Here is a 13,637-nt window from a genome sequence, read left to right on the forward strand (position 1 = left end):
GACTGGCTATAGACGAGTGCAAGGGTGAACTTTTGTTCATCTACTAAAAAAAAAAATGACACAACAGCGGGGCCCTGTTTACTAAAAATGAACACATGAATAATGCTCGCGTAGCATTTGAAAAGGGCCTATCAACTTTTGTAAATAATTTGCTAGGTCCTTTTCACGAGAACCGAAGTACGTCCACGTAAACCAAGATCACTATCGGAAAGAGGAGAATTTTCCCAACCCGACGGTGCTGTTAGTTTGCGTGGGAGTATTCGGTTCGCGCGAAAAAGGCTTAACAAGTTTTGTGTACAAATGTTGATAGGCCCGTTTAAAATGTTACGCGAGCATTATTCATGTGTTCATTTTTGGTAAACAGGGCCCCGCTGTTGTGTCACTTTTTGTCGAGTGAGTGAACTCAAATCCATCCGTGCACTCGTCAATGCAAGCATCGCAGTTCGACTGATCCCAACAACAAACTCGGCTACAAAGCGCAAACACCAGATTCGGTGATGATTTGGGCAGCAGTTGTATCAAATGGGAAGAAATCTCCTGTTTTTAGCATTCCGGATGGGGTAAACATAAACTAAGAGATATATCTGGATTTTTTACAACAGAAAGTGTTGCCTTTAGTCCATTCGGAGTTCACAGGCACAGAAATTTGCTTCACCCAAGATTTTGCACCTGCGGAAAAATTCTAATGGGAATGTTCGATTGGCTCAGATTTTGACTGTTCATTTGGCTCAAAACATTATCTCTGCCCATCTCTCCCTCTGAGTTCTACAAAAAAAACGAGTGCAACACACAATATCAAAAGTTAATTTTCAAACCTCAATAGGGTAAAGCAGATACGACTATTTAAAAAATCACTCTTGAATCTTATCCCATCTTCATCTTCGCCTCGGAAGCATCACATTGCAACTGCTTCCCATCGATAACCATCACAGTGTTCTGCACTTCAATGACAGCCGCACACGCAAGGCATTGTTCTCCGCGAGTGCCATTTTTGTTCCGTTTCATTTCGTTACTTTCACCCTTGCAAACAAGTTTCTCACGTCCATCATTTGTTATTTTCCTTTTCGCCCACAGAATGTACGGCCTTTTCCAGACGGCGTTCTACTTCGGCTACATGGCGCTGTTCTCCGGTGCCCTCGGTATCATCTGCGGCACTGTTGGCTACATGGGAACGAACATATTCGTGCGGAAAATTTATTCCAATGTAAAAATTGACTAATTTTATTGTAATAGTATAGCCACTAACAGCAAAGGAAATGCCGATCCTCAATTGATTAGAGTTTTTTTTCCATAATTATTTGTTTTCTGTTCCCAAGTCTATAACTGATGATTAATTATATTAATTATATGTATTAGCAACACAGCAGTAGTTACTGAAAACAAAGGAAACAAACTGAAGATAACGCTACAAAGTTAGGACTCCACACCAACGTAACGAAATGCAAATAGAAAGCCACAAAATGTTACGGAAAGAATAATTTTCGGGTAACGTTGACATATGAGCAATTATATGAAAAATTACTGTGTTTTTAAATCTTAAGTTATGTGTAAAAAAGTAACAAACAACTATTGCTGTTCGAGCAGAACGATCCTAGGGTTATTAAGGTATATATTTTTTGTTCCGAACTAAGACTTGCAAACTACTCGTACTGACGACAGCCACGCATTCATCTAGTAGTGTGATAGTAGAAGAGAACCGAAAATGGTAGAGAATGCTGCAAAACAAACAAAAACTGCAACAACAAAAAAACCCGATGCTAAAAGTGTGTAATAATTATGTCTAACGGTAACGGACAAAGGAGGAGGAAGCGCATATAAATAGTTAAATAATTGTATTCTCATGAAGGCTTCTTCTGATTGTGCTACCAACTGGCAGTTTTTATTTGAGTATAATAGTGAATGAATAAACAACATTTAAAAGAACTGAGGGAGAATATGGCGCTCACTACATTAATTGTGAAAGAAATCCCTGTTCGTTACTGGGTCAGTGGACTAACATTCATCGCTATGCAGACGTCATAAGCGATCCATTGTTCTGGCAGTACAAATTAGGAACCACCACCGGCTACGGTTCCTTTCGATCGGGCACGCAAATAACAAACCAATTTGCATTTGATGCGTGATCGATAGCGGCAAAATGTTCTTTGGATTAGTTATCATTCCCACATGCAAACACAGTCGGTACTGTTCAAATATGAACCCAATCACGCGGGGGAACTCAATCATCGGGTGAAATCAAATATTGTTCGACCGCGAATTGGACTTCGCGTGACGGCCGCGTGCTGATGAGAAGTTCAATCAGTGATTCAATGGTAAGCTTCCACGACAAAAAAAAAATCCCAACCACCGGTAATCCGGGAGTTTTACAGCTACATACCGCGGGGTGATTGTGATAATTAGAGTACCTAGTTACATACATGCAAATTGCTCCAGTCAACTGTTTGTCATCGGGTCTTTCTCTGTTTTGCACCATACCGATATGGTGTCATCGCCGATGAGTACACGGCCGATGATAGTGAGTAAGTTAGTAACTGATTCGAATTTAACTCAAAATTTTACTCGGTCTAGTAGCACTAATATACTGAGTGCAATATCTCTCGATTTTTGTCATATTTGAGAAGTTTTTCCAGGAAAATCGGAATTTTGCTCATTGGAAAACCGGGAATTTTCATCATGAAAAACCGAGAAAAAGTCAGGAATTTGAATAATTCACCAGGAAAATAATCTAGTTTGATTGATTTCAACAGTTCTCGACGTATCAGCTTTTGAAAACAATGCTTTTGTTCGTCGATTTGGCGTAACTGGTGGCTCGCCTACGCATGCTAACACTACCATCAGATAGGGGAAATCTCCCCCTACCTGATAGTGGTATTATCCAACTAACAATTTTCGCAATGTAAACGCTTCACTCATTTCATTTATACAGCCTCAAGCTGTATTCAAATGTTATACGATATGAGGAAACCTTTACTCAACCTCTATACAAGCAAATTTGGCGAACTTAGTCAGCTACTTATGGCTGTTGGGACGGTTGGGACAAGCTCTTATTGCATATCTATTTACGCTTCTATACAGCAGTTATCCTGCTGTTTAGTTGTATGTGAACTTGAAAGGCGCTTACTCAACCTTTACTCGATTATCCAATAATCTCTACACAGCTTTCTCTTGACGCCAGGTTAAATTATTGCTTTTACCCTTTTTTTTTAGGAATTTATCATGTTAATTGTAAAGGGAGTCCACGATGAAATTGCCACACTATGAAATTGCTCTAACTTTTTAACCGTTGGGTAGAATTTAATGAAAATTTGGGTGGATTTAGTTCATAGTGCATTATTTACATCCTGCAAGTTTTAAAGTCCTGTGATCAAAACTCGCGGAAATGGAGTCGAAAGAACAGCTCGTGCGTGATAAAATCTTGCGCATTCATCACGAGAACAAGGATCTCTCGCATCGTTCCATCGCTAAAACGTTGGGAATCGCGAATTCCACGGTGTCGCGAGTGATTAAGCGGTTCGAGGAACGGTTGACCACGGATCGGAAGCCCAGAAGTGAAGGAAAAAGTATTCCGTACAACACCAAAAATCACAACCGCGTAGTTGGGGCCTTCAACCGAAATCCGAACGCCTCCGTTAGGGATGTGGCTAAGAAGCTGCACCTAAGCCGAAGTTTTGTCCAGAAGGCCAAAACTAAGGCTGGGCTTCGAACGTTCAAGGTACAAAAGGCCCCTAATCACGACGAGAAGCAGAACAAGTCCGCCAAAACCCGTGCCAGGAAGTTGTACCTCAACATGCTGACGAAAGTTGAATGCTGCATCATGAACGACGAAACATATGTGAAGGCCGACTTCAAACAGATCCCCGGCAACCTGTTTTTCACGGCCAAGGATAAGTTCAGCGTTCCGGAGCATGTCCGCACTCAGAAGATGTCCAAATTTGCGAAGAAATTCCTGGTTTGGCAAGCCATCTGCACGTGCGGGAAGCGGAGTGCACCTTTCGTGACCCAGGACACGATGAACGGACAGGTGTACATAAAAGAGTGCCTCCAGAAGCGGCTGCTTCCTCTCCTGAAGGCCCACAACGTCCCAACAATCTTCTGGCCGGATTTGGCCTCATGTCACTACTCCAAGGATGTGCTGAAGTGGTATGCGGACAATAAGGTCAATTTCGTGCCGAAAATGTTCAACCCTCCCAACACTCCGGAGCTCCGACCCATCGAGAAGTACTGGGCGATTATGAAGCAGCACCTTTTTAAACGACCTAAGGTAGTGAAGACAGTCGAGGAACTGAAGAAAGTATGGGTTTACATGCAAAAAACGGTTGATTCACAGGTTGTGCAGAATCTTATGGCCGGGGTTAAGGCCAAGGTGTGGGCATTTGCGTATGGACTGTAAATAAAATACGAGTAAAATGGTAAAATGAAGTTTAATAGTTATTTCTCAATCCCTGAAAATTTGATGGCAATCGGATGAAAACTCGAATTTTGCGAATCAATTTTGTGTGTGGCAATTTCATCGTGGACACCCTTTACTGCGAATCAAATTAATCGAAATTAGTTATAAAGCAACACCACCAAATTATTTACAATGCACCGGAACCTGGAATCGAACTCTAGACGACCGCATTGGCGAACCTTGATACTACCAACTTTGCTACGCCAACACTTTGAACTGACGTAAATAAATTTGCATGCCCTTCTACAACAAGATCGCTGAGTAGCGGCTTTATAATAGTGCATGTGAATCACTTTTCTCGACTAGTTAATTCAGCTTTGTAAAGAAGCAGAGTAAGAACTGTAAAACTGCACAAGTCTAAAAATAAACCTAGTTGACTGTAAAATAGCTTCCAAAGTAACGCTAACACAGTTTATTAGTTGAGTACAAGTTGTTGAAAAGGCACTTTTGATGTTTATGTTATTCAGCAAGAATGGTTGGTTGTGTAGCAGCCATCAAATAAGAAATATATTCGCTTTATTAGCTTTCTTTTGAAGCTAAAAGTTGAAAGTTGATTAATATTTGTATAGAAGGGATATTAGTGTTTATTGGCTGATGTTATTCAGTGCGGCTGACAAATTGAATAATGGTTATGGAAAAGTTGAGTAAACGCTCTCCAAAACTATTTTGCTAGCTTCTGCTTGTAGCTGTATCTGCAGCTTCATTTCAGCTTCTTTTCAGCACAACGCTGGAAAAGTTGGCTTATAAAGTTGAAAATGTTAGTTGGGTAGTATGCGTGGGTGAGCTACCAGTTACACCAAACCGACGATCAAATGCATTGTTTACAAAAGCTGATACGCCAGTTCGAAAAAGTAATCAAGATTCACATAAGTGATATTGGCACTTGTTCCAAAACTAATCATTTCGTTCAAACAAAAACTACTACGCAACTAATAATGTGCTGCAAGTTGAACAAGTATAGGGTTAGTAAATTAATTGCGTATTTATCGTTCTTTTCAAGTTTTTTTTTAGTCAATTGATTTGACGATAGCGACGTGCAACTTTGATCGCAGAATTGAGTGAAAATATACTGTGGCTAATTACTGAGTAGCTTTCAAGTTTATTTGCAGGAAAATCAATTCCAGTTTTGAACATAATTGCGGAGTGATTTGAGATTTGGCCGTAATTAAATTTGTAAACAAACACGTAAATCGCCGATTTCTCGCGAATAAAACCTCAATATCGAAAGCTAATAATACTATCAGGATTGATTGGTCTGTCATTTGGTATAGTATTTTTACGAGATTGAGCTTCTATTCGTGAGAAATCGGTGATTGACACGTTTGTTTACAAAAGCAATTACGCTCAAATCTCAAATCACTCCGGAATTGTGAGAACGTTTTTCATATTCTTTCAGTTTCTCGCCTGTTTCGTTCTACTGATGCTGTCAGTTCCGAGTTTATTAGCAGATATTTGGTGGAATCAATCCTGCACACTCAATTTTGAAATCAAGTTCCAGCAAACAAATTGCTGAACAGCTTCCAGCAAAACAGTGTTCTGCTGTATGTTCAGTAATTTGCAATATTTTGCTGGATGCTTAGTAACGTGTGTGAGCTCTCAAACTATCACCCTTCACTTTCCCGCGTATTCTGTTTTGCAATTTCAACAGTGCCAGCTATCATTAATTACAGGTAAAAACAATGAGAATAATTGCAAATTTATAGTGAACTCTACATTTAATTTGAAATCTAGTTTGTAATTTTCTAATTTCTATTCTCTGCTTTAATGTAGCTGCAACAATTGTCGGATTAGACAGTCAATGAGTATCGTATAGTGTACGATGGATCGAAGGAAAATATTTACCTTTTTACCCTTCTTACAAAGAAGGGTATAGATATCACTTGAAAAACCGACTATCGATCCGAGGCCCGGAGAACCGAGTGTCATATACCATTCGACTCAGCTCGACGAGATCGGAACATGTCTGTGTGTGTATGTGTGTATGTGTGTGTGTATGTAACGAAATGAATGCGCTCACGTTTCTCAGCAACCGCTCAACCGATTTGGACAAACTCGGCGCCAAATGATAGGTCTTGGGGTCCCATTGAACGCTATTGAACGGTTTTGGAATCGGTGAACCGGTTCCGGAGATATAGTCGGAATAAGATCCGGTGAATATGGGCCTTCACGCTGGATTTAACGGAAAATGTATTAAAACCATCATGCGACACATCAAATTACTTCAGAATTCAAAAATAAGATCAATGCAAGTCGTGTTAAGTGTTCCAGACCACATTGGACACACTTGGACATGTTCCGGGTACCCCGGGGAAGTTGCTTGAATATGAATTGAATTTAAACCCATTAAATCACATTAAAATACGATGATAAGGTGATTGGTAGCCTCACCAAATAGACTACACCCGGATATATTCCGGGTACCCCCAGGCAGTGGCGTAGCGTCACTGGATGACACGGGGTGGGGGGCTTGGTCACTGATAATGACAATAAAATAAATAAACTTGAATAAGTAAGAAGGGTCTGATCACACCATAGGTGGATAAATTCGTGTTTTAATTATGTTATCGTCTATATGTAATTTTTATGCGAAATTTAAAAGTGCGTAATATAATACCAAATTAGATTGTGTTTTCTATCATTTTTAAATGTAATTCCAATTCAATCGTATTACAAAAAATACTGATCTTTCAGCAAAATCATTGCCTCTCGGGTTTGCTGGATATCAAGTAAACATTGCTAGTGTTTCAGTAAACAACTGTCACTTATACGTCGGGTCATTTTGCTGGTCGTTCAGCAACAATATTTTGCTGGAAGAATTGCTGATTTTACAGCTCGGGAAAATCCAGCAAAACTTTGCTAGTTTCCAGCAAAATAGTGTGTGGTTCAGCTATCTTTTAGCAGTCAAAAATAGGTTAAAGTAAGTTAAAGTCGCAATACTGTCTGATCCTAAAGCAGACCAAAGCTTTTTTTTTTTTTTTTCTTTATTTGAGAGATTTTTAGCCATAGGCTAGTTCATCTCTTTGTCATGGGGAGGTCTCAGAAGGAGAACCTCGGAAACGGAGTTTTTGTTTAACAGAGTGTTTTAATTCTAACATTGTTGTTGGGTTGTTTGCTGCTGTTCTGCGGGTAGACACCGTCACGAGGGCCAACGGCTCATCCCATGTGGCATCCCACCGCCTGCTAAGGCTGTTAAGTACAGCCTTCCTGGCTCTTCATAAGAAGTTAAAAAGAACATTTAACATTGAACTGAACGAGACGGCACCGTGACGAGGTCCAAAGGCTCATCCCGTGCGGAACCGTCCCGACAGCCGGAAGAAAACTTACAAACAGAAGAAGACAAGGTACTGACTACTAACAAAAATCCGAACAAAACAGAGCTCAGCTGAATGGGTCCAATAGGGGGCTACCATCCAGCTAAGATGTCCCGACGGCCGAAAGAAAATCTGCTATACTAAAGGGTGATACGGTCAAAATTTGGTCAATATCAACTTGACGTATTTCTTTCAATTTTGCATTTAAAAAACCTGAACACCCCTCATTTTGAAGGTGTGTGTGTGTAGAATGTTGCTCCTATTTTGATTTTGGAATTCACTCTTCAGTTGTCAAAATGCCGTCCAAGCAAGAAGAGCAGCGTATCAAAATTTTGCTCGCGCATCGCGAAAATCCGAGCTACTCGCACGCAAAGTTGGCAAAATCGCTAAAAGTTGCTAAATCAACCGTTACAAATGTAATTAAAGTGTTTGGGGAACGTTTGTCGACAGCCAGGAAGTCTGGATCGGGGGGAAATCGAAAACCGGAAGCCGCTGAGACGACAAAGAGAGTTGCCGGTAGTTTCAAGCGAAACCCTAACCTCTCTCTCCGAGATGCCGCAAATAAGCTGGGTGTATCGTCTACAACCGTGCATCGAGCCAAAAAACGAGCCGGACTATCGACTTACAAGAAGGTACACTCAAAAAAAATGACACGTTCCATTCATGTGTTTTGGAATATGAAGACCGTTCATTACTTGTCACCATAGAATCATGTGCTTTTCACACGGATGTCATGAGATTTACACACACAAATAATATGTTTTTGTTGCTTATGAAATCAATACTACCACACATTGATTTCATGTGTTAACTAATCGAAATCAAAGAGATCCCCATATAATTATGCGCTACTGTTTCCTACTAGTGTATTTAACGTGTATGACACATGAATTGCAATGGATCTCACTATAAAGATGAGAAGAGTACCTAAAGTGTCAAAACAAACATGGAAGGCAACAGCTAGCAGAGAAGACTTGTTAGTGGAGTTAGGTTTTCCTAACAAAATCCTCGAAATTATTAACCGTGAGTATGTGAGTATTCTTTGTAGGAAATTATATGTTTAAATAAAGGGATCACTATACACACTTAGAAATAACTAATTTTACACGTGACGGAATCCGTCTTTGACACAAAAGTAGAGACGTAAACAAACATGTCATGTAATGTTTAGTGCTCCGAGACTGAAAAGTTTGTTGCTCGACGAAAAGTAAGTTTGATTGAGCTATATTTCAAGTCTGCTATGGCTCAAATTTATGTCAAAATTGACGCTCGTATGTCAGTCCCAGAGCACCTAAATTTATATGATTTTAATTCTAGAACGAAAATGATTTCTTTTGGACATCCGATTCTACTACTTCGTATACAGAAAAAAAAGTACAACTTTATTCACGAAGACAGCGATATTTGATTTGATAGGTTAAGCTATCTACTACGATTAATCTACTGTACACACAATATGAAAATATAAATCAATATATCTAAAATGAAATACATCGTGTTTATCATTTTTACATACTGAAACCCGTTCAATAACTATCTTTTAAGAGGACCGTAGTAATGTATTAAGTTTCAAAGGTATCGGATAACATTTTTCTGTTTGTACGGTACTATTGGAATGCAGTATGCATGACTACGATTTGCTTAAATGAAATTCCGTTATCTTTTTCACAGCAACAAATCAAATCTAAAACCAATAGTTATACTATTAGATTGCTACAAGGTCTTTCATGAAATTCATGTGCATCAGGCTTAAATTTAGCATGTCTGGTACAACATATTTATATGCAAAACATTTCATGATTAGAAATCAAGCACATGACATTCATGTGTGCTGTAAGTTAATGAAGCATGGCTAAGGTATGACTGATTTCATAAGTTATACATTTGAAATTAATGTGTTTGCCACATTGCGCCAATTCAAATGTGAAACACATGAACGGCACGTGTAGATTTTTTTAAGTGTAGTGACTCCAAATCGTGATGATAAACAAAATACGACGGCCAAAGCGCGATCCCGGAGGCTGTACACGACGATGCTGACGAAGTTTGACTGCGTGGTAATGGACGACGAAACCTACGTCAAAGCCGACTACAAGCAGCTTCCGGGACAGGAGTTTTATACGGCAAAAGGAAGGGGAAAGGTAGCAGATGTTTTCAAGCACATGAAACTGTCAAAGTTCGCAAAGAAATATCTGGTTTGGCAAGCCATCTGTACCTGTGGCTTGAAAAGCAGCATTTTCATAGCTTCCGGGACTGTCAACCAAGAAATTTACGTGAAAGAGTGTTTGAATAAACGTCTGCTGCCTTTCCTGAAGAAACACGGTTGTTCCGTACTGTTTTGGCTGGATTTGGCATCTTGCCATTACGGTAAAAAGGCCATGGAGTGGTACGCCGCCAACAACGTGCAGGCGGTTCCCAAGGACAAGAACCCTCCCAACACGCCAGAGCTCCGCCCAATTGAGAAATACTGGGCTATTGTCAAGCGGAACCAAAAGAAGACCAAAAAAACTGCTGAGGGCGAGCAGCAGTTCAAGGCAAACTGGCTTTCTGCGGCGAAGAAGGTGGACAAGGTGGCTGTACAAAATCTGATGGCAGGGGTCAAGCGTAAGGCCCGGCAATTCGGATTTGGAAAAGCGGAAGCCTAACTGAATATTTTTCCTGACTTTTATACTAATTGAACTTGAAAAAGAAATTTAATTTGATTTTTTAAATAAACGATTTCACCGATTTACACGCGTTTTCCCTTGACCAAATTTTGACCGTATCACCCTTTAAATGGTATAATTTCGCTTCCTTGAGAAAGGTGATGAGCGCAGCAGATGCCGGAGTGTCGTCCCCAAGCAGATCCCTAATGCTGGGGATGATGTCGAAGGCAGCTCGGAGGTCCTGGAACTCAGGGCAGTTACACAGGATGTGTTCCACTGTGTAGGGAACACCACAGATGACACAGCTTTTTCGGAACGGAAGTCCACCAAAGTTGTAGTAAAGCTTGGAGTAGCAGACCAAAGCGAATTCCTGAGCTAGATGTGATCCCGCAGAATTTTGACGTAGGATTACGTCTTTTGGCAACATACTGGGGGTACAATTTTTTCTGCTTTCTTTCGTAGAACGAAGAAAAGCCTAGAAAAACCAATGGTGTTTCAATGCATTAGGACGGAATTGAAATACGTAGAACGAATTTGGAATCAAGAATCTATGTTAGATTTCTAACAATATCTCAATAATGTGTGACTCTTTATCAAATCAAACGGTACGTATAGAAAGGTAAATAAATTTGGAAGTCATCTATGATAGAATCTCTCCAGTTTTGGGTTCATATTCGATCGAAAAAGAGAGGTTAAGTGTGGCACAATCCACAAATTAGTAGGACGGAAATTAGATTAAAAACCCTACTGATAAATCAATACACTCTCATACCTGGCTTTAGAAATAACTTTCATGAAGACCTGACTTTAAAATTAACTTTCGTAAAAGTGCGAACTAAATATACTAAAATTGGTGTTTTTTAACATATTTTCTAAAAGTGCCGTTAAAGTTCCGCCAGAAGCTGCTTAGAATGCTCTTCGATTATGGTATCGGAACTTTCAAGTTCTTATAACGACTTCAAAATGAGGCTGCTTCAAGGTGAAGTCATCCAAACGAGCTGCCTTGAAGACATTTTGTAAACTTCGAACGGATGCATAGAAGAGGAAGTAGAACCTCGTTAGCGAACAGTATAAGCGGCTCAACAAACAGCTTTATCAAGCCCATCAGCGCCATCTACAAACTAAACTCAAAGCTAATCCCAAGAGCTTCTGGAATCATGTGAACGATCAACGGAAGGAATCGGGCTTACCTTCTACAATGTACAATACATATCAAGAAGAATCAGATACGGATACGGGAATCGCTGACCTGTTTATGTCACAATTCAGCAGTGTCTTCGTCAAAGAAAATTTACCTAACGAGCACATCGTAGCCGCCGTAAGTGATGTTCCCGTACTTTCTGCTGTTGGGCCGCATCCGCCTATCTCGACTAATGATGTTCGTAGAGCAAGCCTTCGTTTGAAAAATTCTTTCAGCACTGGCCCTGACGGAATCCCTTCCGCGGTTATTAAGAACTGTATTGGAGTGCTGGCCGCACCTTTAGCATCCATCTTCAACCTCTCTTTGGATTCTGGGATCTTTCCCGACTGCTGGAAGGATTCTTTTGTTTTCCCTGTCTTCAAAAAAGGTAATAAGCAGTTGGTGTCCAACTACCGTGGTATCGCTGCTTCATGTGCAGGCAGTCTCAAAACTTTTTGAACTATTGGTGCTAGATTATTTAAAACACGCATGCTCTAGTTACATCGCGACTGAACAACACGGATTTATGCCGAAGAGGTCGACCGCTACAAATCTCGTTCAATACACATCATCAATCATACGCGAGATGGAAAGAGGTCATCAAGTGGATGCTATCTACACCGATCTTTCTGCTGCTTTTGATAAAATCAATCACGAGCTTGCGGTGGCCAGACTAGAGCGACTTGGTTTTCACGGTTCCCTTCTTGATTGGCTTCGCTCATACCTCACCGGTCGACATATGTCAGTGAAGATTGGAGATCATTTTTCTCAACCGTTCGCTGTTTCTTCTGGTGTACCTCAAGGCAGTCATCTGGGACCGTTCATATTTTTATTGTATCTGAATGACGTTCACTTTTCAATTCGTTGCCTGAAGCTGCCTTATGCTGACGATTTCAAACTATACTTTGTCATCAAAGATCGAAGTGATGCATTGTTTCTTCAGCAGCAGCTGGACGTTTTTACTGTTTGGTGTGACAAAAACAGGATGGTATTAAATGCTTCTAAATGTGCCATTATAACGTTTTCCAGGGAAAAATCACCGATCTGTTATGCTTACAGCCTGCAGGAGCAAATATTAAGCCGCGAATCTACCAATTAAAGACTTATGCGTCCTACTTGATTCACAACTCACCTTCAAGGACCATGTGGCTTATGTTTCCGCTAAGGCGTCTTCTCAACTTGGTTTCATTTTGCGTTTCGCCAAAGGCTTTAGGGACATTTTCTGTTTAAAAACACTCTATTGTTCGCTAGTCCGCTCCACATTAGAGTACTGTTCCGTAGTATGGGCTCCTTTTTACAGCAACGGGGTGAATCGTATTATTGAGGCCATTCAGCGAAGATTTGTACGTTTCGCCCTTCGTTGGCTACCCTGGAGTGATCCTTTCAATCTCCCTAGTTATTAAAGTTGCTGTAATTTGATGTCCCTACAATTACTTAGTGTTCGCCAAGGCGTCTCTAAGGCTACTTTCATCGCTGATACCCTTCGATCGGGCATTAATTGCGGTTCACTTCTGCAGCTGTTGAACGTCAATATTACACACAGAGAAATGAATTTTAAATTCAAATGGATATATTTTTGGCTCAGGGCCTAATATATTTTTGGTATTGATTCAAATACATTATTCGGTTAATCCAAAGAAAAATATTTTTGAATCAACAAACCGGTTGTAGAGTCAATAATCTGTTTGTTGATTCAAAAATATGTTTCGTTGAAATAGTGATACAATATGTTTGAATCAATAACAAAATACATTAGGCCCTGAAACAAAAATCCATTTTTCTGCGTGTAGACGCGTAAATTTACGTTCTTACTATTTTGTCAATATCCCGGCTTCTCGTACAAACTACGGCGCTAATGAGCCTTTAACTAGCATGTGCAAGATTTTCAACAAATGTTATAACTGCTTTGATTTTAATATCTCCCGTGTTAGGCTTAAGAATCAGTTTTATAACGTACTTTTAACTTCCTGACGTTTTCTGTTTTCTGTATTTAAATTAAGTTTATTATGTTATCATTAATATCTTTTTATATGTTTAGGACTTAGTTCAAG

At 40.0% G+C, this 13,637-nt stretch overlaps 1 protein-coding gene across 3 annotated transcripts in view; it reads left to right on the forward strand.

The window, feature by feature from the left end:
- Window positions 1-13,637, forward strand: part of TM9SF3 (transmembrane 9 superfamily protein member 3) — a 236,461-nt gene that overhangs the window by 12,329 nt on the left and 210,495 nt on the right. For 2 of the 3 annotated variants that reach the window (XM_065218009.1, XM_065218008.1), the window contains exon 8: window positions 1,075-1,232. In XM_065218009.1, coding sequence (XP_065074081.1) covers window positions 1,075-1,219 — 145 coding nt within the window. In that variant the 3' untranslated portion in view covers window positions 1,220-1,232. Of the gene's footprint in view, window positions 1-1,074; window positions 1,928-13,637 lie in introns of those variants that run through there. The other variant, XM_065218007.1, reaches the window with a different exon arrangement.

Source organism: Ochlerotatus camptorhynchus, unplaced genomic scaffold, assembly GCF_037179485.1.
Source record: "Ochlerotatus camptorhynchus isolate MF236.1 unplaced genomic scaffold, CSIRO-AGI_Acam_v1.1 ptg000082l, whole genome shotgun sequence".
Lineage (NCBI taxonomy): Eukaryota > Metazoa > Arthropoda > Insecta > Diptera > Culicidae > Ochlerotatus > Ochlerotatus camptorhynchus.